Source organism: Aristolochia californica, unplaced genomic scaffold (assembly GCF_029961685.1).
Source record: "Aristolochia californica isolate CCGP_79_NKW_82.1479 unplaced genomic scaffold, dmAriCali1.0.hap1 SCAF_1, whole genome shotgun sequence".
NCBI classification, from domain to species: Eukaryota; Viridiplantae; Streptophyta; class Magnoliopsida; order Piperales; family Aristolochiaceae; genus Aristolochia; species Aristolochia californica.
In genome coordinates this window covers 1,356,822-1,381,950 of record NW_027181770.1, presented here as the reverse complement: position 1 = coordinate 1,381,950, position 25,129 = coordinate 1,356,822, and the positions used below count along the sequence as shown (strand labels likewise).

Sequence of the window (25,129 nt, the reverse complement as noted above, 5' to 3'; positions counted from 1 at the left end):
CAGGGCGCGCCCACTTCACCACTGTTTTCGAATCCATTGAAGATCACGACTGAATCGCCAACGAGGCTGTGGACAATTGGCCGCCGAATACAGTTAAGGACGATGAGACGAACAGGTGAGAATGATTTAATCCAACAAAGAAATCTCCTTCTGCTGGCTTCCGATCGTGCTAGATCTATACGATGAGCTTCTTAGAAGATACACAGCTTTTATACCGCAGAGAGACTATCAGACTCCGCACCGACTATGATTGTGAAGCTGCTCTGAGCTCAAATTCAGGACGGGTATCAAGCTTGCGCAGTGGACGCGTCGGTGCTAAAAGGAGACATATAACCGACTCATGCGTGAACTTGGCAAACATGCTGCGGTGCCAATCGCCGATCTGGCTGTCGTTTCACGTTCATAGGGAAGTGACGAAACGCTCTGAATTCGGATATTTTTCTTTGGTTACCGCGCGTAATGAACACATGACTGCGAAATGGAAATGCCTAACAAAGATCACTGGATAATCACGGTTTTCTTTTTGACTTCTTTGCTTGATAACCCCTTTTGCATCAGTCCAAATTCCTAAATTACATCCTTAAATTGGACTGGGGTCCCGCGGCCGATCCGTGGGAATTGGTCGACTGGTGGAGTGCTCTTTGTTGGCCAGGCAACGTCTGAGCCCGGTTAGGGACTAGAGATCTACTTCAGTAACACCTGGCGGAAAGGGACGGACGTAAGTGTCTTTATTTCTATGACCCCGACCCCGACCCCGACCCCGACCCCGAGAACTCGAACAAACGGAGAAAAGCTACTTGCTGCCTTCCTTGTGAAGTGGGGGACTCTATCTGGCTCGTTCTATAACCCAATCGGTCAACCTCGAAGTATTTTTATTACTTCTTTTGTTTTTTTCTGGAATAGGAATTGATTCGTTGATTCGTTTCACCATTAGCTAGAATTGCTTGGTCGTTTATTCGTTTCACTGCGAAAGAGGTTAACGGTACTTCAGCGCGTTAAAAGACAGCGCTCCCTGAGAAGTAATCATTGGTAAGCCTTCTTTGCGTTTCACCCCGGGTTTCTTGCGCTACAGTGTAACACTCCATTCTGTACGTTCAATTTGCAGTCTGCTGGTTTCATATTACTCCATTTTATCCTCGTTCCACCCCTATTCTGCTCTCCTGAATTTTGATGCAACTCTATCATGGCCGAATAGCTTCTCCTTTTCTAAAATTTCATTTTTTAATACCGTGAATAACCACAGATTGTGGTGCTTTTGGAGTTCATCCCTCGAGCGTGCTATGGTTTTAATTTGCTTTCTTAAATTACTATTTAAGCATTGCGGAGAAGGGTTAGTTTCTCCTTTCCCGTTCCCCCCTTCCATCTTCTTTCTCGCAATTATCCGTTGCTGACGTTTGAATTGATATGGCTGTTGCCAGTTTGCACTGTTCGATGGTTTTCAAGTATTTTTATTTGCTACTCACGTTATCTCTGTACCGAATACAAAAAATCAGCTCGAAGGCATAAGACTAAGGTCACGATGTGAATATTTATTTGATTGGAAAGCTCATAGGTAACCTTTTTAGTTCTCTAAACGGCATAAGACTTTGATAACTTTTGTTTTAGCTAAAGGACTAAGGTCATGATGCACTGGATTAGTATGTCAAAAGTAGTAACAGAGGTGTGGTTTTCAAATTGGAATTTCTCATTCCAAGATGTGCTAATTTGGTCAAATAATGAATTATGAACGTGGAGTTATGCTGATCAGAACTGATTTTGCAGTGATAAACACAAGGACTCATTTAGCTATGAGCTCAATTGTTTTTGCGTATAATGCAGTTAGTTGTCTTTTGTACTGCTTACACAGCATCAGCATGGAAATCCATTGCAAACATTCACAGACACTTTCAAAAACTCAAAGATCTTTTGTCTTGAATGCCGCCACAGGAAGTACCAGGAAGACTGAGGATCCTGTTTATATAATTCTTAGTGTTTGAGGTGACCTAAGGAAATTGCTTCTGTGAACCTTTAGGTAAGAGGTTTGAAGTCTGAGGGTCAACAGTTGTAATTGTCAAAAAATGAATGGGTCTTTTTTCAGAATACTAATATTTTGTGTTCATTGTCACTGTTGGAATTTGTACTTTTGGAGTGAGACTTATTAGCTTTTTCTAATATGAAAGATCAAATGCAAAATGATTGTTGTTTTGACAGGGACTTGATTGCAATGAATGGCAGTAGGACGAAGATGCAAGAGAGCCACAAAAATCATTTTAGTAAGGACACAATTCCTTGGAGTGATCTTTGGACAGATGGGCTTCTCTGTGCTTTTGAGTATATTCGAGGCAGGAGGACCAATCGGTCTAGATATGGAAAAGGTCAGGTTTCAAAGAAGCAAGAAACAAAATCTGGATCAGGTGACAATTCCACCAGAAATGTGAATGGGAACAGCTTACTTGATTCTACATGTCTCATAGATTTCAATGACACTCCATCCCCTCCAGGACCTGATGAAATCACTCATACTGAAGACAACATCGTTCACTCATCAGATAGAATACAGATTGAGGTAGATATGGATAATCATTGGGTTCCAATCGGATGGACTAGAATCCAAGAATTGGTCCAGTTGGTTCGAGTTGATTCAGGATGGGAATTGCAGCCAATGGAATTTGCTGATGATAGGGAAGACCTTACAGTTGCAGATGTTGCAGCACCATATTGGGAAAGGCCAGCTGGACCCACGTGGTGGTGTCATGTGTCTCCTGGTCATCCATCTATTGATGCGTGGCTTATTCATGCTCAGTGGTTGCATCCTGCAGTTAGTGTTGCTTTGAGAGACGAAAGCAGGTTGATAAGTGAGCGCATGAAGCACCTTTTTTATGAGGTATTTTCTTTTTGGCATTTTTATTCAGCTGTTATTGTTGTTGTTTTCACTGCTAATGACAAAATATACCTTACCTTCATTTGATAGTTTGAATGCACGGAAGGATAAAATGTTATACCATTCATATCAATTATTCATGCTTATATTTCAATTTTTGTTTTTTTCTCAATGAGGAAATGCAATCTAAACTTAGCTATTTCTTTGTGATTCAGGTCTTATGTGATATTGAGTTTGGTCATGTTGAAATGATGCGTATATATTATTTTTGTTGTTCAGGTACCAGTTCGGGTTGCTGGAGGTCTACTATTTGAGCTTTTGGGGCAGTCAGCTGGTGACCCATATTCTGATGAGGATGATATCCCCATTGTGCTCAGATCATGGCAAGCACAGAATTTTTTAGTCACTGCTATGCACATAAAAGGGGTTTCATCAAATATAAATGTGCTGGGTATAACTGAAGTGCAGGTGCTTCCTGTTTCAACTATTTTCAGCTATTCTCAGATTGGCTGTCTTAAATGTATTTGGCCGGTGTATTCTTTCTCATTGTTTTCAATTCTTAGCTTGATGGTTATCTTAAATAGGAACTTCTTTACGCCGGTGGTAGTGCTGCACCAAAATCAGTCCATGAAGTCATTGCACATCTGGCTTCCCGCCTTGCTCGTTGGGATGATAGGTAAATACGCACATGTATGTAGAACCAGAGGTCATTTATTCAGATCATTACTACTTAACAAAAAAAAAAAAAAAGGTTGAGATCATTACATTACTTGTGACCATATTTGTGAACTTGGTTACTATTCTATTGTGTTTGCTTGCTTGCGTACTCATGAACTTTCAGCAGAGCCATTATAGAAATTTTCTAGGAATAGTTTAGTGGCTTGCTTGCATACTCATGAACTTTCAGCAGAGCCATTATAGAAATTTTTAGAAATAGTTTGGTGGCTTGCTTGCATACTCATGTACTTTCAGCAGAGTGTTATAGAAATTTTCTAGAAATAGTTTGGTGGCTTTCTGCATAAATCGCTCCATAACTGAGGAATGTATAGAAGCATCATTAATCCAATATTCTCCTCCATACTTCTTGCATAAAAAAGAAAAAGAAAAAAACATCATTCATGCATCATAGTGGTTTGAAGATATTTGTTACTGGGCCTTCTGTTCACACATGTGGAACTGATCAAGGAGTTGATAACCTGTCTTCATAAAACTGAAAATGTTGTGGAAATGAAAATTACGAAAACTCGAGGACTTAATAAACAATATTTTATCCCCAAGCATATGAAATATTTATATTGAGTAGTGAAAACACACTCCCTACTGAGTTTATGATTCCTCAGACAATTCAAACATATGGAATAGCAATATATATATATATATATTGATCTGGAATCATAATGTTGGATACTTTAAGCAGGTCAAAAAGTGTAGTTGAGCTTCTGAGCAAATTGACTGAGAAACATACTTCTAGTAATTCTTTACAGAAACCAGTCAAAAGTGTCAGCAACATTGTGAACTTTTCCTCTTTTTATTTCTAGTCTTTAGATTTCCACGATTGGTTTCACCCTAACATTTTGGATTCAACCATGATTCTTGTAGATTGTTCCGGAAGTCTATATTTGGGGTCGCCGATGAAGTTGAACTGAAATTTGTGCATAGGTAATCTTCCACACACCGAAGATATCTTTCAGGAATCAAACCTTACAATGTTTTTGAATGTTATAGGAGAAACCAAGAAGATTTGGCTCTGTTGAGTGTAATTCTTAACCAAGAAATTAGGAGGCTATCAACACAGGTATGTTGGCTTATCCCCACTATCTTGGGTCCATTGGTCCTCGGTTCTTAGCCTATAATATACTTTCTTTATGGTAGATTAACCTTCTGCAGGTCTTACCTTCAGTTACATTCATTTTTGCAATGCTTTATTTCAACTCTTTCCTCCAACTGACATGGACATACCTCTTGCTCGGGTAACCATCGGCTCTCCGTTGAATATGCACAAACTGTCGTCAATGGCGCACTCTTGTTTCCTCAGCTGTTATTGCTTCTTTTAGGTGTTTATTACCCAATGATTACTATTAGAGTCTGTTTGAAAACCTATGCAACCATACATGCTCTAGAATGCTTAATTAGTGGAGAAAAAGTAAGTTACCCAGTTGAGTACTTATTTTGTTATAGAAAGCTTGCCAAGCCTGCTTAAAATCCTTTGTTTGGTCTATCTTGGATCGAAACATGTTCTTTCGGTGGTGTGATATCCTAGTTGTTTCATCTAGTTTTGATGTATGTGGATTACAGGTGATTAGAGTTAAATGGTCCTTGCATGCAAGGGAGGAGATTGTCTTTGAACTTCTCCAACATCTGAGGGGAGCTACAACAAGGAGCATACTAGAGGGAGTAAGAAAGAATACAAGAGAAATGATTGAAGAGCAAGAGGCAGTTCGTAGTCGTCTATTTACAATTCAAGATGTAGTGCAGAGCACTGTGCGTGCATGGTTGCAGGTATTTTTGACCGAATAATCTTCTATGAAGATCCTGATATAAAAATCATGGGTCCGTGGCTTGGTCATATATCATCAAGCCGAAATGGTTGTCCACTTAATTATTTTGTGTTTTAACCTAGACAAGGATATGGTCTACAGGATAAAAGCCTTCGAGTCACACATAATTTGGCTGTGTTTGGTGGTTGTGGCCTCGTTCTTTCCATTGTCACGGGGCTGTTTGGGATCAATGTGGATGGCATACCCGGGTCAGATGAGACGCCTTATGCTTTTGGGTTATTTACTGCACTACTTTTTGTCTTAGGAGTCATTCTGATCGGAGTAGGAATGCTCTATCTGGGTCTGAGGAGACCAATAACAGAAGAGCAAGTAGAAGTCAGGAAGCTGGAGCTCCAAGAACTTGTCGCGAAGTTCCAACATGACGCAGAGCAGCATGCAAAAGTTGCACAGGCTCACCGAAGAAATAATCTGCCACCTACTGCTGCAGATATGCTGTTAGAGAATGCAGATTATTTAGTTGCTTATAGCCGATAAAATATTGTAAAATATTCTTCTGTTGGATATTTACCTCAAGAGCCGAAGATGGATGAGATGCTTCAAGCTTGTCTTTACCGTTTATATCATATGGTAAAAAAGTGTATTTTCATTAATTTTCTAGTTGTTATAGTGTGTGTATGTAAGGGCATGTAAAGATGGGTCATGTGACATTTAGTTATTTGGGCACTACATTTTTCTTCTTCAAATAAGTTCTCACCTTTACCGATTTAATAACATAAGCAACGGAAAATTGCATTAGTTACACATAAATGTATTTGGACTTGGCTAGGATTGAATTAACCATAAATCCTAAACAAGTGCCATCAACAACTAACAAGTGCCAGATGGCCCCACGGTTCGGCTAGCTAGAATCTCAAGCTCTTAAGCGTAGCCAGACATGAAGTCACGAATTGTCACCTGGCGCGAAAGTAATTATAGACCAGCTTCGAACTATAATAGCTTAAGCCATTAGAACGTGCGGCCGTGATTGTCCAAGGTGAAGTACTTTGGAACAGCCCGACTGCAACCGGACGCTACGATGCCATACCAACGGTTACGATCGAATTAAAAGGAAACCCCACCAGAGGAGAGGGGAAAGATGAGGAGATCAACTTTTCGCTTGCCGCTTAGATACCGCCCGACGAGGGAAAGCCGAATTTCAGCAAGGCCACTGATACGTTGGAAGAAGAGGCTGCGAGACGCCCTCTGCGACCCAGCGACTCCCCCCTTTGCGACCTCTCCCCGGCTCTTTCTCTCGCCATCCCCAGCGATTCTTGCCACCGACGACCTTCCGCGAGCAGCACGGTTTCCTGCTCCTGCTCGATTCGGCAGATATTAGGGTAAACCCTTCTTCCTGGTTCGGAAATTTGTTTCCCTTTTCCTGGTACCTGGAAATCTTCCTCTTTCGTTCTCTTTTGTTTTGTTGTGATGTAATTTGCTTCCCTTATTTGTTTTTCCTCGAAAATTGTGTACATAATGCTATAATGTGGCATGAAGAGTGACAAGTGTTATCACATTTATCTATCTTGAATATATATTGGGGTGTTGCTGTCGTATTTATTTCTGTACCTTTCTTCTGGATGTGTTGCCTTTCGATTGAGTTGAATGGATCAGTTCAACAACTATAATCTTTTTCTAAGCATAGATATGGTGGAAGCAGTTTGCCCAAATTGATAGGCAAACTCACTTTTCTTGTGCAAAATAATGTGAATTACATTGAATTGCCCAATTCACCGTGTCAGTTCGTGTCTTTCTTCATTCTGGATTCTTTTTCTTTTGTTTCTCTTAAATTATTTTTGACAAGTCAAACCAAAAAATAAAAAAAAATGTGAATTCTCCATATGAACTATCACCTAATAAACCATAATCTTATATGTTAACAACCTAAACCAATCCATATGCATGCAGAGCCCTTCTTCCTGTCAAATTTTTTTTCTAACATTGCCAAGTGAACCACCAAGAAAGTCACAACGTGAGTGAATTTCTAGTATAGGGCTAAGTAATGGTTATTCTTCTCGGCAGTGACAGCCTGGAAGAGCTGGTTCTTGGTGTTTAATCTGTTGCCTCATCTGCAAACAGGAAAATAAAACAAAATAACTGCAGGCTTCCTTGCTTTTGGATTTTCAGCTAAGAAGGCATGTTGTATCGTTTACCTGTATTCTGAAGCGCTTCCGTCCTCCTTTGAGCATGTCATTTTTTTAATCAGGTAAATATTTGTTAAGATTATGGTGAAATGCAAGTAAACTCAACAGAGAAAAGGAGGACAGAAGGGAAATAGAAAGTTGGAAAATCATTGAAAAATGAAATTAAAGAATAGATTAAACAGATTGCGAATACTTCTTTGGGTAGCTTGACTGACATGGCAAAATTTGAACAAGTGTCTATTTTCAGTTCACCTATCTGTTTGACTTGTTGTTTCTTTTCCCAGGTATGTGTGGTAGTGTACTTCTCAATTCTTCACTTTTGATATAATTGAGGCTCTTGCTGAAACATCTGGAATGGATGCAGGAGGGATGATGTATTCCATTATTTGAGCATCACATTAGTTTCTCAGTCTCACTGAATTTCATATCTGTTTCTAAAGATCCCGCACAATAGAGGAAGCTGGTTGGAGGAAATTTAATTTCGGGACTTGAAAAAATTATTTTTTGGAGAAAGAATACAGAGTTATGGGAGCTAAGTTAGATGTGATGCTTAGGATGCATATCCCATAAAACCATGTGGCATGAACAGTTCAATCCTAAGAAAGAACTTATCATCCTAAAACCTTTTTTGATGAAATCCTAAGCTCGAGTTCTTCATAGAAGTCAATTGGCAGCAAAACCTGAGATCAGCCAATAGCAGTTCAGATAGTCTGGTCAGAGGTGTTTCAAGAGTCATGTAATCTCTGGGGATTCTTACCCTTTCCTCCTTGAGGCCTCTCTCGCTCTCGTGTAAGAATTATATCACTTGAACAAATGTATCATATGAATGACAAGCCAGCCTTTACTCAATTGATCGCATGCTTTGAGTTGCGACATACAATTGACTTCTGTTGAGATTATAGCACTTTGTGTTAAGTGCAAACACTTCTGCATGTGTTGTATCTGCCTGACTAAGGGCACCATGGTAATATGCAAATTTTCTTTTATAATGGTAATATACAGTTTTTTGTCCTCTGATTCTTAACCCATCCCACAGCATGTTTGACCCGGGTGGTCACTGGTGGTGCTGCAAAAGTTCAATTTCAATGACTAGGAGAAAGTTTTAACAAGCATGTTTTTTGTCCTGAATTTTTATGAAAGTGCTCCCTGCATTCGAGACATCGATCTTCCTTTTTGCACTACTAAAATTCTAACTAGTCAATTCTGATGACTTTGGTAGTTGATGGAGAAATTTCTGTGAACTTAATCTAACCATATTACTTCACATCTACAGGGACCATAGTGAGCCATAATATTTACCCATAGCTAGACAATGGGAGAAAGTTTTTATCACTTAATGGGCTGTAGTGACAATTGCATTTTTGTGGTCCTATGTTGTGTGTATGAGGCGAGCATATACACGGAATTGCCATGTGATTGATGACTACTTTTTTTTTAATAAGTAAGGCATACTGTGTAATTGATAAGGAAATGAAATGAATTGTTGGTTTAAAATACAGCAAACTGTGGTGAAACAATTGAATCAGAAAATTTGGCCTTTTGAGCCAAATTGAGCCACTCTCTTTTGGTTTTTGGGTGTTTCTAGAGAGGTATTGATGAGTATGGTCCAATGTTATTATTTGTTGGAAATGTAAATCATTCTGCAACATATAGCCGATGCTTTGGTCTAAGGGGGGTTGACTGCAGTCTCTCGTTGTTAGGCCCGCCCTTCAAAGCTTGCTCCTCGTGCTTAGGCTTAAAAAAAATCACCACTTAAAAAGAAAGTTGTCCATCTTGCAAACTTTTTTCTCTTTCATGCAAAAGGGTAATCAACCTTCATGAATAAGTAACTTTTGCCTTTGTGGTGTGTTATTGTTTGGCATGCATGGTCTTATTTATAGCAATTTAATATTTTGTATTTTTTTTTAAATGAAGTGAATTAACATCTTATTGCTTGAAATCAGGCGGAAGAATTGTATTCGTTGGACTTGGACTCACTTTACAATCTCCGGTAATTTTTTATCTATCTGCAGTACTATATGCAAAAGCATTGTATTTTCGAGATGTATTAGCAATTCAGATGTGGCAAAATTATTGACTATTATGTTTTAATGAAATTAAATATTTTTGGTTGTATTTTGCATGTACAACTTTAGGTTTTTGATATTAAATATTTGATTGAGTTATATTTATGCTATTTTTATTTTTATTATTACGTTGTTTACGCAGTACGTTGGATAAATAATAGTTTAAGAATGAGAATTTAAACATTTTAAAATTAATAATTTCATTAAATATTTTGATATTATTAAAGTAAGTATTTGTGCAATTATTTTACTTTATATATATAATTAATAAATTAATATTATTTTGATATTATTAACTTAATTATTAGTAATTAGACTAACTCTGTGTCATAATATATTATTTTTATATATTTAATAAATAAAATAATTAATTTAATTATTTGTTTTTATTAAGTTTTTGTAACTTAAAATCTATATTAATACAAACTTTTAAGTACAACTATCGTAAGAGTTAATAGAATAACTTTATTTTATAAAATATCCTTTTTATATAACTATTTGATATTTAGATATTACAAATTACAATTTGATTACAATTTTAATATTATAAAAGTAAGTATTTGTTTAATTATTATATTTAATATATTAAATTACTTAACTAATATTAATTTAATTTTCTAAGTATTTTGTAATTTATCACAAGTTAAAATCTATCTTTTATTTTATTAATAAAAAAATTAAGTAAAAGTTATAAAAGTTAGATCTATCAAAATGATTTATTAATAAAAAATCTCTCTGCACTTTACACCACATTTTCCATTGTGCACACTAATACAAATAAGTACTTTACACTGTACTTTCCATTGTGTACACTAACACAAACAAGTACTTTACATTGCACTTTCCACTGCGGACACTAACATAAACAAGTAATTCACTTTTATTTTCACTAGGTAATTCATTTTCACTTTCACTTTCACTTTCCACAACACTTACAAAGTGCACTAACCCCCCTAGCTCTGATACAGCCATGACTGAAGTACATGCTTCAGAAGAAAAAGACGACCATGGGGAAGTTTTTCTTGACGACGATGATGTTCTCGAAGAAATCAACGTTGATGAAGAAGGTATCACTTCTCCTTGTTTACTTGTAGTTCCACTTTTTCTAGGTACTCATGTACAACTGTCGGAAACATGGAACAGATCTTCCGGATGCAGACGAAACTGTCGGTTCAGATACAGACTTCGGTAATTCCCATCGGTCTTAGTCTATTTTCATTTCATGAATCTTGGGATGTTTCCTGTTCTTTTTGATCCAGGTTTGAGTATCCTATTTTTAGCTTGGTTTGGTTATGTATATAAGACTTTATTGCTTTACCATTGGGACTTGACATATTTGTTTATTTTTCTAACTATCTTCGACTTCTCTGTTTTGTAGAAGAACCAGATGACTCTCTTCATACGTTTACTGGTCACAATGGCAAGTTCTCTTCTTCTTATTGATTTTTCCTTCTAGTAAATAGCATTGTATTGTCATGTGCATCGATTATGAATCCGGTTGTAGCCATTGTAGTGCACACGAATTCCTTGATCCTTCCCACATGATTTTCTTCACCCAATTAGTTCTAGTTGTTACTGTGAACTTTCCAGTGGGGAATGCTTAGGTGTCTGCCTCAAACAGCTACTCTCTCAGGTGCCCAGAAAACATGCACCCAGATATTCTTGAATTGAATCCACTATTTTCATATTTGTAGGACTAGAAGGTAAAATTACCTAAGTCAAATTGATTATCAATTTTACAGAGGATTAGGGTATGGTCTTGTTCTAAATTATATGTTTGACTGTTTATGAGCTTAATTTTTTGTTAGATAATAAAATTGTCTGTCGTGTTATATTTTTATTTTTTTACATCTAAACAGCATCAATTAGGTTCCTTTAGTTTCTGTGGATCACATTTTATCTAAGAGAAGTATCCAATTTTAGATTGATCTCATGAACTTGTCTTTTAGGCATTAGAGAGAGTCATGCAGTTCCTTTCCAACACCAACTGAACATTTACCCCTTATTTGCTGGGTGTTGTAACAAAAAAGTATAAGTTTGTCATGCTGATGTATGAGGTCATGTTAATCCCTTCTAAATGGATGGCATGTGGTCTCATCTCTTATGGATTTTCATTTATTTGACAGAAGATGTCATCCTTGGAATTGTTTGTTCAATTTTACTTATTATTTTCCATCTTGTGTACTTTGTATAGATGAACTTTATGCGGTTGCATGCAGTCCAACTGATACAACACTAGTGGCCACTGGAGGTGGAGATGATAAGGGATTTATATGGAAGATTGGTCAAGGGGATTGGGCTGTAGAGCTTCTAGGTATGTTTCAAAAATAGGGGTATCATTGATTTATTTATTTTTTATTTTTTTGCTATTGATTTTGTTAAGGAATAGTCCCACATGGTTTAGTGAATACAAAAATCTTGAGTTTATTAGTTGGGAAAGAGACTTCCTAAATTGGCTTGTCATTTTGGGATGGGCCTTGGACCCAACTTCACATGGTATCAAAATAGGTACTCATATGTGGGTCTCCACCCAAATTATCCACGTGTAGAGTCACAAAAGAGGACCTACATGTGAGGGAGAGTGTTAAGGAATAGTCCCACATGGATTAGTGAATACAAAGATTTTGCGTTTATTATTTGGAAAGAGGCTTCCTAAATTGGCTAGTCATTTTGGGATGGGCTTTGGACCTAAATTCACAGATTTCTTATCTGGTGTTTTACTTTTCTATGTATTTATTTAGGAATTTCAAGCTGTTCATTTTTTACCTGTCTGTCTAGCCCAGGTCACAAGGATTCTGTTGCATCCTTAGCATTTAGTGCTGATGGACAGTTACTAGCTTCTGGAGGCCTTGAGGGACTTGTTCAAATTTGGGACTCGTCTACTGGTAGTCTGAAGGGTGTACTTGAGGGACCTGGTGCAGGGATCGAGGTATGATGTAGAGAACACATATCTGATGTGGGTTTGGTACTGGCTACAGCTGAAGTTGAAGGATATATTTTGTGGCATGTCACAAATTATATCTTAATCCTTGTTTCTGAATTTGCAGTGGCTTAAGTGGCATCCAAGAGGACATTTGGTTTTGGCCGGCTCGGAGGATTGCACAGTATGGATGTGGAATGCTGACAGATTTGCCTTCCTTAATATGTTCTCTGGTCATTCTAGTTCTGTTACTTGTGGTGATTTTACACCTGATGGTATTCAACTACTCTAGTTTGAACTTTTTCATAAATTTTCTTGAGTTGTCAGGGGCTCCTGAAAAGTGTACCCTCTTTTTATATTGCTTCTTGAAGGTAAAACCATTTGCACTGGATCTGATGATACATCTTTGAGGATTTGGAATCCAAAGAGCGGAGAGAATACCTATGTTGTTAGAGGTTAGTTATTGAATTGTCTGACTCATTATTATCTGTTTAGTTTCTTTCAACAGGAGCTTAACCTAGCTTTTACTTCTGATTTTTATCAGTATGCATTAAATTGTTCTTGTTATACTTCTCCATAAAAAAATTAGTGAATGTTGCGGTATTTTGGCATAGTTCAAGTCTTTTGCTTTGTCTTGGTCTTGTTCTTTGATGTAATTAGCTTGTCTGTTTGCTGGCTCTCTTGGCTACAGTGACTCTATTTTGGAAGCTTAACATTTTTTTTACTTGTGATAATAATCAGTATGCGTTCAATCGATTTTTTTGTTCGATTTTTTTGTACTTCTCCGTAAAAGATAATTAGTGAATGGTGGTATTTTTGGTACAGCTGAAGTCTTTTGCTTTGTCTTGGCTTTATTCATTGATGTATTTAGCTTACCTCTTTTGCTGACTCTCTTGGCTGTGGGAGTTTACTTCAACTAAGCTGCATGCCTTTCTTCACTGCTTCAGAATTTCCAATTCTTTCATTGGTGGTGTGAAGGGGATTCTAAGTGGTGATCAGTTGGTTTAAGAAAGACTTGGATCCCCCTTAGTATTTTTGGCACTATTTTTATGAGATTCAGGACCTTTCTCTTGATAGTGTTTTTTTCTTTTTTCTTTTTCTGGATTCATTTTTCTTATCAAGCAAATTATGCTGAGGGGTTAACCTTCGACCCCTTGCTTTTGGGCAGTCCCTTCCTAGCTTTGCTTGTATAGGTTTTGCATTTTGCTTTAATGAATTCACATCTTTTCCAAAAAAAGGGAGAGGAATGTCATTGACAGCACTAAATGAGTGGTCTCCTATTATTATTGCTTGTGAGTAAGACCATTTATTTGTGTGTGATTCCTGCCATCTGTAGATTATTGAAGTGATTTTCTTTAATTGGAACCTTTAATTTTTTTTGTAGCCTATAAACTTTCAACAGTATACATTTCATTTTCTTTCCTCTAGGCCACCCATATCACAATGAAGGGCTGACATGTTTGGCAATAACATCTGATTCTGCTATTGCTATCACTGGTGCAAAGGATGGCTCTGTACATATGGTGAATGTTATTACTGGAAAGGTATTATCTTTCTCTTCTTGTCAAGCTTCTACAATTTATTACATCAATCTCATTCTTTTTTTACCTTTTTTTATCAAGAAATATATGCGCTTGCTTTACTTTAATCTATAAGACACATGCATCGTATATAAAATTTTATGAATACTCTAAGAACTGGACCAAACTGCTAGTTTACTTGGTTGAACATGAAATTGATTCCTTTTATATTTTTTTGGTTGTTCCTTTTCCAGTTTTTACGCACATTGAAACCATTTTTCTCATAAAACTGGATGATGTGACCATATTGTTGGGTTCAACAAGTGAACTAGTCCAGGTCTGGTAGACGTGAATTTTCTTTGAGATTTAACAGAAGAAAAATTAAAATGACAACTGTTTTTTTTTTTTATAAAGATGTATTTATAAAACAGAAGAAAATTATAAACTTTGAGGGAGCATTTCCCTTACAACCAGAGATTGTAGGGTAGCTCCCTGCCTAGCAAGTACATCTGCCGCTGAATTTGCGGATCTCGGAATGTGGGTCCAACAACAAGAAACAATCGAGGTAATATCTAAAATTTCCTTAAATGTATCTCAATGTCTCCATGGAGGAGAAGACACTCTCTCACACCATCCAATCACCACTTTAGAATCCCCTTCAACTTGGAGGGGCCCACTACATCTTTCTTTGAAAACACGAAGACCGGAGAGGAGAGCCTGTAACTCTGCATTCGTAGAATTAGAAATTCCAAGGGGGCCCGCATATGTGAAGAGTTGATTACCAGAATGATCTGAAATTACTCCACCATAACCGGAAATACCAGGGTTGCCAAGAGATGAACCATCAAAATTTAGCTTGAGATAACCAGGAGCTGGAGGAGCCCATTCTTGCATGACTGGAGGCTTTTTTCCAATGTGTATCAAAGCCAAGTTTCTCCAATTTTCACGAATGGAGGAACCCAGATAGGGAGAAAATACTTTTTTTGTTAAAAGCCAAGTAGATATGTGACCCACCACTCTGTCCGCAACCCGGTCTATAGATTCACTTTTAGTATCAAATCGTCTTTTATTCCGCTCATTCCAAAGCCCCCACGGGATGAAACTGGAGCAGGCAGAGAGCATCATCTTTCCAAGACGCGGCATAGAGGTACCTAAGAGTGAGATACTAAAAGTGAGGAGGTCCTCTGCCATGCAGAATTGAAGCCCAAACTTACCAAGGATGCTTATCCACACCTTCCAAGAGAAACTGCAGTGTAGTAGAATGTGTCTGATAGTTTCGTTCTCAGAGTTACAAAATGGACATAAGGGATCAACAGAGGGGTGGCCTCTTCTTCGCAATACATCAGCCGAGAGGATTTTACCTTGACAGGCACTCCACATGAAGAATTTTACCTTTGGAGGGGCACATAAACGCCATACGAAATAGATCATTCTCCCTCCATGCCGAATTACTACCATTTAAAAATCCGTATGCCAATGAGACCGTGAAAGACCCCTTTTTGTCCTGCCACCAAATGAGCTTGTCAGCCTCCCAAGGACGAATTTTGAACGAAGCGACTAAATCCAACAATCGGCTAGCTTCCAATGCCTCACTATTTGAGAGACCCCTTCTAGGATGGAGGCTCATCCCTCCCCCCTCAAAAGCTTCAGCTACTGATATTTCTCTGCGAGTGGTGAGAAGGAAAAGACTTCTGAAAGCAGTCTGCAGAGGTTCCGGCCCTATCCACAAGTTGTCCCAAAACTTGAGCGATCTACCATTTCCAGCATAGAATCTACTTGCAGATTGAAATTTTGGGAGCAGAAGATAAAGCGCTCTCCATATAGGAGAGAGGGTTCTACGGTTCCCCCCAGACATCCACCAATGAGGTTCACTACCCAGCTTTGTAAGAACCATTTCCTTCCAAAGATTTGAAGAGTGAGTGTTAAACTTCCATAGCCATTTTAACAATAAAGCTTGATTCATGTCTCTAGATTTCCGGATTCCCAGGCCCTCCATATTCTTTGGCTTGCAAACATCATCCCAACTAACCAGGTGGTACTTAAAAGCATCACTCGATCTCCTCCATAAGAATCTTCTTTTCAACTTATCCATGATTTTACAAATAGCAATAGGGCAAGGCATGAAAGACAAAGCATAATTTGGGATACCTGCTATGCATGACTTTAGGAAAACGAGTCTCCCCGCTTTACTAAGAAGATGTCCCTTCCATGATGATAATCGGGATTCTATTTTTTCTACCACCGGATTCCATAGCCTCCTGCATATACGCCCATTGAAGAGAGGTAAACTAAGATATGTTATGGGTAATTGACTTAAGGTGTATCCAAATATATTTTCCATCTCAGTGAGAACCTCAGGAATAACATTGAAGCCTATTAGGGAAGTCTTTCCCCAATTTACTTTCTGACCAGAGGCTAACTCAAAAAGCCCCAACACAACTTTAATCTTTATTGCACAATCAATGGTGCCGACTCCAAAAATGATGGTATCATCTGCATACTGAAGTAGGGAGTATTAAAAGCTGGGCTGGAACTAGTAGGGGGAGCCAACCAAGATTTCTTGCCGAGTAGAACATTGCAGATAGAAATTCCCCAATCATATTGAATAGAAGCGAGGAGAGAGGGTCTCCCTGTCTAATTCCTCTGCTTCCTTTAAAATAACCACATACTGAGCCATTGAGGAGGAGGGAGTACGATGCTGAGCCCACACAACTTCTGATTCAGAATCTCCATTTGTTGCCAAAACCCATCTTTTCCATGATCTCATCCAATAGAATCCAATTGACCCTGTCAAAAGCCTTTTCAAGGTCCAACTGTAGGGCAATTCTTGGGTCCTTATTGCGCTGAAAATGATCGATAAATTCATGGGCAGCCATAGTAGAATCCAGGATCTCTCTACCTTTCAAGAAAGCGCCTTGCTCTTTGTGAATTACTGTAGGAAGGAGAGTTTTAAGACGATGAGCCAAAATTCTGGCTATAATCTTGTATGCACTAGAAACGAGGCTGATAGGCCTGAAATCCTCTGGTTTCTCCACACTAATTTTCTTCGGGACCAAAGTGATAAAGGACGCGCCGATACTATGGAACGTGATCCCGTTGTTGAAAAAACCATTAACCATGACTATGATATCCCCCTTGAGACGCGGCCAAAATCTTTTAAGGAAATCCCCATTGAAGCCATCTGGGCCTGGTGCCCTATCACTATCCATGCCTAATACAGCGCGTTCGACCTCTCCCAGTGAAAATGGCAACTCTAGAAATGAAGCAGCTGCTGGAGAGAGGCTAGAAAAATGAATATTCTGAATTTTTGGTCTGTGATGGCATTCCTCCGTATATAAATCTGTGAAAAACTTGAGCAACACATTAGTGATCGAAGTCCTACACGATGTTACCTCATTATTGATACATAATGAGGTAATACGGTTGGTCCTTCGCTTAGCCGAAGCCACTGAGTGAAAATTTTATGTGTTGGCGTCTCCCTCCTTGAGCCATTTAAATCTGGCACGTTGTTTCCAACGGACCTTCTCTTGATGAAGGATTAAATTGAGATTTGAGTTTAGAGAAATACGGGTAGAGAACTCCGCTGGAGATAAATACCTTTGCTCCTCTGCCAAGTCAAGGTCCGCAATTTGGGAGATAATGGAAGACTTCTCAGCAGCTGAAGAAGTGCGATGCACTGTGGCCCACTCCTTAATTTTTTGTTTTAGGAACCGAAGCTTTAGAGGAAAGGCCCACTCTCGCCTGCCCAAAGATGGACCCTCAGCCCACCATTCATCTACACGAGCTTCAAAATTTTTGACAGATGACCATGAATTCTCGAACCGGAAAGGAGAAGGGCCCCATTTCTCGAAGGAGGTGGTTAGCATGATTGGCCAGTGATCTGATCCCACCTTGTTTAGAACCAGACCAGAGACATTCCCAAACAGTTGCAGGCCAAAAATCGATCCAATTTGGATAAAATTAGCTGATGTTGGTTGTTCGACCAAGTATAATTCTTCCCCGAGAGGGGGACCTCATCCAGACCGCATCCGCCAATAAAATCAGAGAAACCGCGCATAGAAGCCGAGATGCGATTTGCCGGCGGTTTCTTCTCTCTGCAGTAGCGAATTGCGTTGAAATCACCAACGAAAAGCCATGGGAAACTCCAAGACTGAAAGAGATTGCTGAGCTCTTCCCAAAAAAGTCCACGCTCACGATATCTGGTCGGTCCATATACTCCCCCAATACACCAAATTTTGCCCGAGGAGAGGTCTCTAAACTGCAGACCCACAGAGAAGCGACCTTCAGCCACTTGCAAGGAATTCAAAAGAGTCGAGTCCCAAGCGACTAGAATACCACCCGAGAGACCCTTAGCTTTAACAGCCACCCATTTAATTGAAGAGTTAGACCCATTTAAAATGACAACTGTTGCAGAGAAGTTTTGATGGTTGGATACCATTACCTCCTTATGAGACTGGATGAACTTATCACTTAAGATGAACTAGACTTTTGATAATGTAAAAGCTTTATTAGGATTTTAATGTTACTATTTAGGTGAGTATTATGGGTCAACCAGTGATTTAAAACTGGGACTGGAAAAGCCACCTGCTTGATGATCACTCTGGTTTTTGCACTATTGATTAACAGCATAGCATTTATCATTTCAGAAGAACATTAAAACAGAAAGCACCAAAGTTGTTCCAAACCAGTTTTGTACTCTCCATCATCATTTTTTGTTGTAGGCTTATTCATGAAGTTTGACAATTAATTTGAAAGATTTCTTTGTTCTTAAAATGATTCCTTAATTGAGAATTAAAAAATTGAGAAAATTGGTCTTAAAAACTCATTTTCTCATCATTATTTGAAAGATTGTATGTGCCGTCATAGAAAAACAAAATGATGGGAAAATAAAATTTTATGTACCAATTTTCTTCTTGAAAATTCTTCTTATTGGAAAAAATACCTTTGACCAATTTTCTTGCGTTTGTGCCTTCTAACTTTATTTTTCTTAATTGTTTTCTATTGAATAAAAAACTCATCTTTACCCTTCAATATTTTGTGGGACTAGAGAAATTGAGGTGAAAATTCTGTAATCCCCCAAAACCAGTGCAGACACCATACACTGTTGGTCAAATGGAAATTTCTGTTTGGACTTTTCTCCTATGGTTTGGCATTAACACACCTTCTAGTGTCTCTGAAGTAAATGAAATATTGTCATGTCAAATTGCTGTTCCTTCTATGCTAACACCGTTCAATTACAAGCATAAAGTTATGGGCCAAGACTTGAGTATGAGTAACACATTTACTAGCTTCTGAGCTGTAAGGAAAATCTGGTTTCAAGTTCCAAGAGAAGAACTGAATTTTCAGGTGTGGTTTTATAACTAGCAGTTGCTAGCACAAGAAAAAAATCCTTTTAATTATTCTCAGAAAAAAAGAAATAACAGTGGTACTTATTTATTGATCTTAAAAACTTATCTGAAGTTACAACAGATTTTCCTTATTTATAGAATAAAACAACCTTTGACTTGCCAAAATTAGTTACATTAACAAAATAAAACTTTCCCAGGAGTAAACCTCCCAATTACAATTGAATTATGACTTAGTTGAACACCACTTGTTGGAAAAGTATTTCAACAAAAATCTTAGAATCTTTCAATAATGGACTTACTAATTTTGTTACTTTCTTTTTACTTTTTGTAGTTCAAATTTTTATTAAAGCGAAAAAAGATGTACAGTGCAGGCTGGAGGAACCTGCATGAAAACAACCAAAAGAAGAGAAACTAAACCGCAGGAGAAACAAAAAGACTAGACTGAGGATGCCCTAATCTCGTGTAATGATCAGCCAATGAGTCTGCCTTGCGAGGCACATGAGCCCATACAATATTTAACAGCCATTAGAAGATCATCTATCTGCACAAAATTCTTTGTCAAACCTCCAATTGGGTGGGTGGGTGGGTGGTCACCATTTGCCTAGGAGATGACTGGCTTGGAATCCCCTTCAATAATAGCCAGCTAGGAGAAATAGGTGAAATAAAATTTTAATCCGTTGAGAAGGGCATGTACTGAACTGTGCATGAATCCGTAATGTCAAAAGGGACCGTAGTAATAGAGGTGGGTGGAACCATCGTGGTCATGAATCACTTCACCATGGTCGTCTGGGCCTAGGTTCCCCAATTAACAGCCATTAAAATTTAACTTGAGGTAGCACGCAAGGGGAGGGACTCAGTGAAGAATGGGTGGGGGAGTGAGGGAAGGAGGCCACCGATCTCTAATTCTCTTTAATGTAGAATGCAGGTAGTTTCTAGAACTCATGACTTTAATAAATATACTTATTAACCAAACAATTTCCTAAAACGTCGATCACAACCATGGTTATCAACAATAAGGCCTTAGTGAATATACCAACTGAACAACAAATTTAACATATGGAGTGCACTGAACTACTTATCAAAATCACGAATGAAATGACAATCAACATCAACATTCTTGGTCTTTTATGAAACACTAGGTTACTAGCAATGAAGATAGTAACATGGTTATCACAATGCATCACCATAGCACCTTTGGTGGAGAAGTCTTAACTCTTACAAACCAGTTTCACCTATAGATATTCACTAACAGTATGAGTCGTTACCCAGTATTCTGCTTCTGTGTTAGATTGAGCACCACATTCTATTTCTTGCTCTTTTGGTTGATCAACAATTGTTGACTTCTTGTTCAGCTTGGACCTTGCATATTTGGCATTTACATATCCTCCAATCTGCAAATGACCTTGAAGTTCATAAAATGAGTCATACCTGGTGCTCCCTTCGGATATATCAATATCATATGTGCAGCCTATAAATGGATCTTTTTAGGATGCTCCATGAATTGGCTGGCCATACAACAAATGAGATGTTAGGCTGAGTAACTGTGGCATAAATAAGTTTGCCCACTAACCTTCTACAGACGGTCTTATCCTTAAGCTTTGTACTATCATCTTCATGAAGATTATGATTCACTTCCATAGATGTCTCAAAAGGCTTCACTCCCAACAAACTATACTTATGTAACATATGCCTGACATACTTCTTTTGTGTCAAAATAAATTTTGCCCTCTCGTTACCTCAAACAAAAAAAATTAATTGAGAGATCCCAAGTTCTTGGTTTGAAAATGTTTTGCAAGATGCTCCTTTATCTTTTCACTACCCCTTGCATTACTCCCTAGTAACAATGCATCATTCACATACACAATTAGCACTACAACTTCAGTAAGGCCTTTTCAGAATAAACAATATGTGATCATAGTAACTTCTAGCAAAATCCAAACACTTAACCACTTTGTTGAACTAATCAAACTACTCCTTGGGGCTCTTCCTGAGGCCATAAATGGCCTTGTTCACTCTACATACTTTCCTGGTCTTCCCCCGATTAACACAATCAGAAGTTTGCTCCATGTGCACCTCTTCCTTGAAGTCCCCATATAAGAAGACATTTTTAATGTCCAATTGATGGGCCAACCCTTGTTAATGATCATAGAAATCGAAATTTGAATAGATGCTAACCTTGTATAGGAGAAAAAGTTTCAAAGACATCTACATTGTAGGTTTAAGTAAAGCCCCTAGCCACAAGTCTGGTTTTATACCTCTCTAAGGATCCATCAGACTTGTGTTTCACAATGTAGACCCATCAACAATCCACAACGGCAACATTTGGGGGTGTATCACGTAATGTCTAGTTACCCTTATCAAGTAAAGCCTCCATCTTCACATCCATGACTTGCTTTCATTAAGAGACAACAAGACATCCTGCACCCAAGAAGGAATAGTCAAGAGAACAAGAACTAGACAAAAATCTTGAATGGACTTGATAAGGAATGAAATGACAAGAACTTGGAGATATGGTGTTTGAGTACTAGCACAAATACCATTATGAATAGAAATGAGAAGGTACAAATCACTTACCCTAGGAGCTACCAACGAAGGGGGAACTAGTAAGAATATAGGAGAGGAAACTTTTGAACAAGTCTTTGAAGGTCTTTGATGTTGGTAAACTTGTAATGACTTTGGCTACACAACAATGGGCGTAGTGCTAGGAACATCCTCCATCGGAATAGAAGCAACATTATCCACATCAAGTGATGAAGAAACAAGAGATTCATCTAACTTAGAAAAATAGAGAACAAGCTCAAAGAATTTGACATCAACAGACACAATTTTTCTTGTGGAAGGACAATAACATTTTTGTATCATTTTTGTGTATGAGAATATCCAAGGAAAGCACACTTGATTGGTCTTGGAGACAACTTGTCATGAGATAGACCAAACGCATGCCCATAATTGATAGATCTAAACACACAAGGACAAGGAGGAAAAGGATTACGTGTGGATTTAAGAACTTGGAAGTGGGGTTTTCCCCCAAGCATAGAGGTGGTTATTTTGTTGATGAGAAAACATGCAGTAAGGATCACATTGCCTCAATAAGAGTTTGAAATCTACACTTGAAACAACATGGCTGGTGCACCTTCTTGCAAGTGGCAATTTTTCCTTTTTTTCATCCAATTTTGTTGTGGGGTGTATACACACGATGACTGATGAATAATGTCATTGGTTTTTCAAAAAGAATCCAACTTGTGGTTGACAAACTCAATTCCATTGTCAAAGGAAAATATATGAATTTTACCAAATTAATTATTTATTTCATTATAAAAATTAAAAAATACTTCAAATTCCTTTCTCAGGAGATACACCCATATGAACCTGCTAAAATCATCAATGAAGGAAACAAATTATTGATAACCAAAGATATTAGGTTGTTCTTCTGGACAAGTTGGCTAAATTTATTATCCACAATTCATTGTTCTTGGAATCTTATTCTTAAATTAACCAATTCCTTAGCTGATAAATTGGCTAAATTTGGAACCTCCAAGTAATCTCTTATTGGTTGGGAAGGCTCCACCCTGTAATCTTACTCTTTTGAGCTTTTGATTTAATAAAATTCAGCATCATTTAAAAAAAAAAAAAAAAATGATGATGTCAGCATATAAAGAGGTGATGCAAGCAAAAAAGACAAGTTTGGAGATTGTGCAGGTATAGAATTGGGGAAGACTCAGTATACAACCCTCTAGGGGCACATAAAACACAAAATTGCTTAGTTGACAGCACTAGCTATCAGCAATATGATACAAAAGAAACAAGAAAGTTCTAACCTTGAACTTCAATCAACAGAGAAATCTGAAATCCCCTTTTTTGGAGAAGTTGCACACTTAGAGGAATTGGAAACGCTTTGCAACCGACTCTTATTGCTTTGGTACCATGTAAATGTGAAAAGTATGACCAAAGAGAAAGAAGAGAGAGAGAGAGAGAGAGATGAGAGCACGAGACAGACAGGGGAAGGGTGTGGCAAATCTGGCACTCGTTGAGAGGTCTAAAGTCGACCTCTCTTCTATTTAATACTCACTTAAGTGATAATAGATTAAAATTATATAAATACCCATATACACTAAATGCACCATAATTCTCTAATTACGACTCAGAAAAAAGCCAAAAGTGAACTGTGTAACTCGTGTACAAAGACAAACTTCTATCCCAGGGGGACAATTTAATAAGTGTGAAAAGATCAAAATACCCTTTTTCATATAATTCAACATAAATGATTTTCTCTATAAGCCCACCAATTGAGGAGCATCCATCAAAAGTTATTTTGTTCCTTTCCTCCCAAAGGAAGCAAGGGACTGTGGCAATGGTGGTTTCCATGGATGCTGATTCCTTGACAGACTGAAAAACCACAAAAAGTAGAAACTTGCTTTCCTTTGATAGAAAGTACTAAACTAGAGTACTTTCTTAAAACAATAACTTTGTAAAAATAGAAATAACTGTATTCAGTCTTCTTTTTTCCTTTCCTTCTCCTTTTCTTAATATATTCTTCAATTGTTTTGGATGATTTTGCCATTGTTGAGCCATGTTCTACATCACATGCCCATCTATATTGATCATGAGAGGAATTTCATTTTGTATGATATCCTGGTTGTGGCACTGCATCTGATGGGTGATTTTTTTAGGTGGTTAGTTCTCTTGCTTCTCACACTGATTCCATTGAGTGCATTGGATTGTCAAGGAGGTATGTACTAGTTCTTTAATAAATTGTTTTAGTTGGAATGTTTAAAATATTTGAAACTTCAAAGTGCTACCATTTCAAGCTTATAGTTGTGATTGGGTTTCATTTCTTTGAGTTCGACTCTTTGGAGGATAGTGATGTGGTACAGACAGTGGTGGATCCAAGGGGCTCCCTTCAGGGTCAATGGACTCTACAAAATTACTTTTAAATATACCTTGCTGAACTAGTTGAATAGTGGACTCCATTGTTTTATATAGAACGGTTCACCTCTTCAGTGTTAAACAGCCGAAGTACACTTCGGGTCCTTTGATTTGCTTTGCAGTTATCCCTGGGCTGCGACAGGTGGTGTGGATCTAAAGGTCGTTATTTGGGATCTCCAGCACTCAGCTCCTCGCTGTACATGTGACCATGAGGTCTGTTGTAAATTTGGATTTACTTCAATGGCATGATACATTTATGTGAAATCTGAAAAAAAAAAAACTTTTAGAGTAGCAAATTGGTTCAGTTGAGTGTTAGAATTGGGAGTTCTACTAGCCTAAATGATTCTGTTCTTTCAGGAGGTCGTCGCGTGCTTGTTGTGGCTAGGATCGTCTCAATATGTGGCTACTGGCTGTGTGGATGGTAAAGTTCGGGTGTGGGATTGCCTCTCGGGAAGTTGCGTCAAAACTTTCAGCGGGCACATTGATGCTATTCAAGCAATGGCAGTCTCTGCCAATGGTGAATACCTCGTCTCAGTTGCTATTGACGGAACTGCTCGCGTGTTTGAAATCTCAGAATTCAGACAGATATGATAAAGATCGCGTATCACTCTAAAATATAGGATCCTTCTTATGTTCTTGATAGTAACATAATTTTTATGTAGAACTTTCTCGAGTGAATTGTTCTTGTTCATTTGCCGGCTGCAGAGTGTCTGGCTAACAACGATGTAAAAATCGATAAGATGTCTTTCTTTACCCCCTTCCTGCAAATCCCTTCTTAACTAGCTACTTTTTTGCTTGATTTCTTTCCCTT

General features: G+C 38.0%; 2 protein-coding genes across 14 annotated transcripts; both read left to right on the top strand.

Moving 5' to 3' along the window:
- Positions 1 to 35: 35 nt before the first annotated feature.
- LOC137963502 (uncharacterized) lies at positions 36 to 6,074 on the top strand. Of its 10 annotated transcripts, none has more exons than XM_068811098.1 (10): positions 45 to 115; positions 207 to 1,029; positions 1,927 to 2,011; positions 2,191 to 2,863; positions 3,140 to 3,328; positions 3,445 to 3,536; positions 4,460 to 4,519; positions 4,586 to 4,655; positions 5,156 to 5,359; positions 5,500 to 6,074. In XM_068811098.1, exons 4-10 carry the CDS (start codon positions 2,204 to 2,206, stop codon positions 5,890 to 5,892), a joined length of 1,668 nt encoding a protein of 555 aa, XP_068667199.1. In that variant the 5' UTR covers positions 45 to 115; positions 207 to 1,029; positions 1,927 to 2,011; positions 2,191 to 2,203; the 3' UTR covers positions 5,893 to 6,074. The 10 variants fall into 10 exon arrangements, with proteins under 10 accessions (XP_068667346.1, XP_068667199.1, XP_068667046.1 ...); XM_068810945.1 differs by having other exon boundaries at positions 207 to 1,088; XM_068811314.1 differs by lacking the exon at positions 1,927 to 2,011 and having other exon boundaries at positions 207 to 1,330; positions 2,191 to 2,393; positions 2,481 to 2,863.
- A 471-nt stretch (positions 6,075 to 6,545) lies between these two features.
- Positions 6,546 to 25,117, top strand: LOC137963135 (uncharacterized). Of its 4 annotated transcripts, none has more exons than XM_068810346.1 (14): positions 6,546 to 6,734; positions 7,474 to 7,529; positions 9,482 to 9,528; positions 10,573 to 10,671; positions 10,748 to 10,792; positions 10,983 to 11,024; positions 11,799 to 11,918; positions 12,388 to 12,533; positions 12,652 to 12,799; positions 12,896 to 12,979; positions 13,953 to 14,068; positions 24,063 to 24,121; positions 24,441 to 24,531; positions 24,676 to 25,117. In XM_068810346.1, the coding sequence occupies exons 4-14, from the start codon at positions 10,575 to 10,577 to the stop codon at positions 24,907 to 24,909; spliced, it is 1,182 nt and encodes a 393-aa protein (XP_068666447.1). In that variant the 5' UTR covers positions 6,546 to 6,734; positions 7,474 to 7,529; positions 9,482 to 9,528; positions 10,573 to 10,574; the 3' UTR covers positions 24,910 to 25,117. The 4 variants fall into 4 exon arrangements, with proteins under 4 accessions (XP_068666447.1, XP_068666476.1, XP_068666419.1 ...); XM_068810375.1 differs by having other exon boundaries at positions 7,417 to 7,529; XM_068810318.1 differs by lacking the exon at positions 7,474 to 7,529.
- The last annotated feature ends 12 nt before the right edge of the window (positions 25,118 to 25,129 follow it).

Bases quoted from the DNA above. Each gene is read 5' to 3' on its own strand.
- LOC137963135 (XM_068810318.1), top strand. From the start codon at position 10,575: ATGACTGAAGTACATGCTTCAGAAGAAAAAGACGACCATGGGGAAGTT. The intron at 11,919-12,387 runs GTATGTTTCAAA...TGTCTAGCCCAG, and splicing joins TTGGGCTGTAGAGCTTCTAG to GTCACAAGGATTCTGTTGCA. The intron at 24,532-24,675 runs GTCTGTTGTAAA...CTGTTCTTTCAG, and splicing joins GCTGTACATGTGACCATGAG to GAGGTCGTCGCGTGCTTGTT.
- LOC137963502 (XM_068810712.1), top strand. From the start codon at position 1,281: ATGGTTTTAATTTGCTTTCTTAAATTACTATTTAAGCATTGCGGAGAA. The intron at 2,864-3,139 runs GTATTTTCTTTT...TTTGTTGTTCAG, and splicing joins TGAAGCACCTTTTTTATGAG to GTACCAGTTCGGGTTGCTGG. The intron at 3,537-4,459 runs GTAAATACGCAC...TGATTCTTGTAG, and splicing joins CTTGCTCGTTGGGATGATAG to ATTGTTCCGGAAGTCTATAT.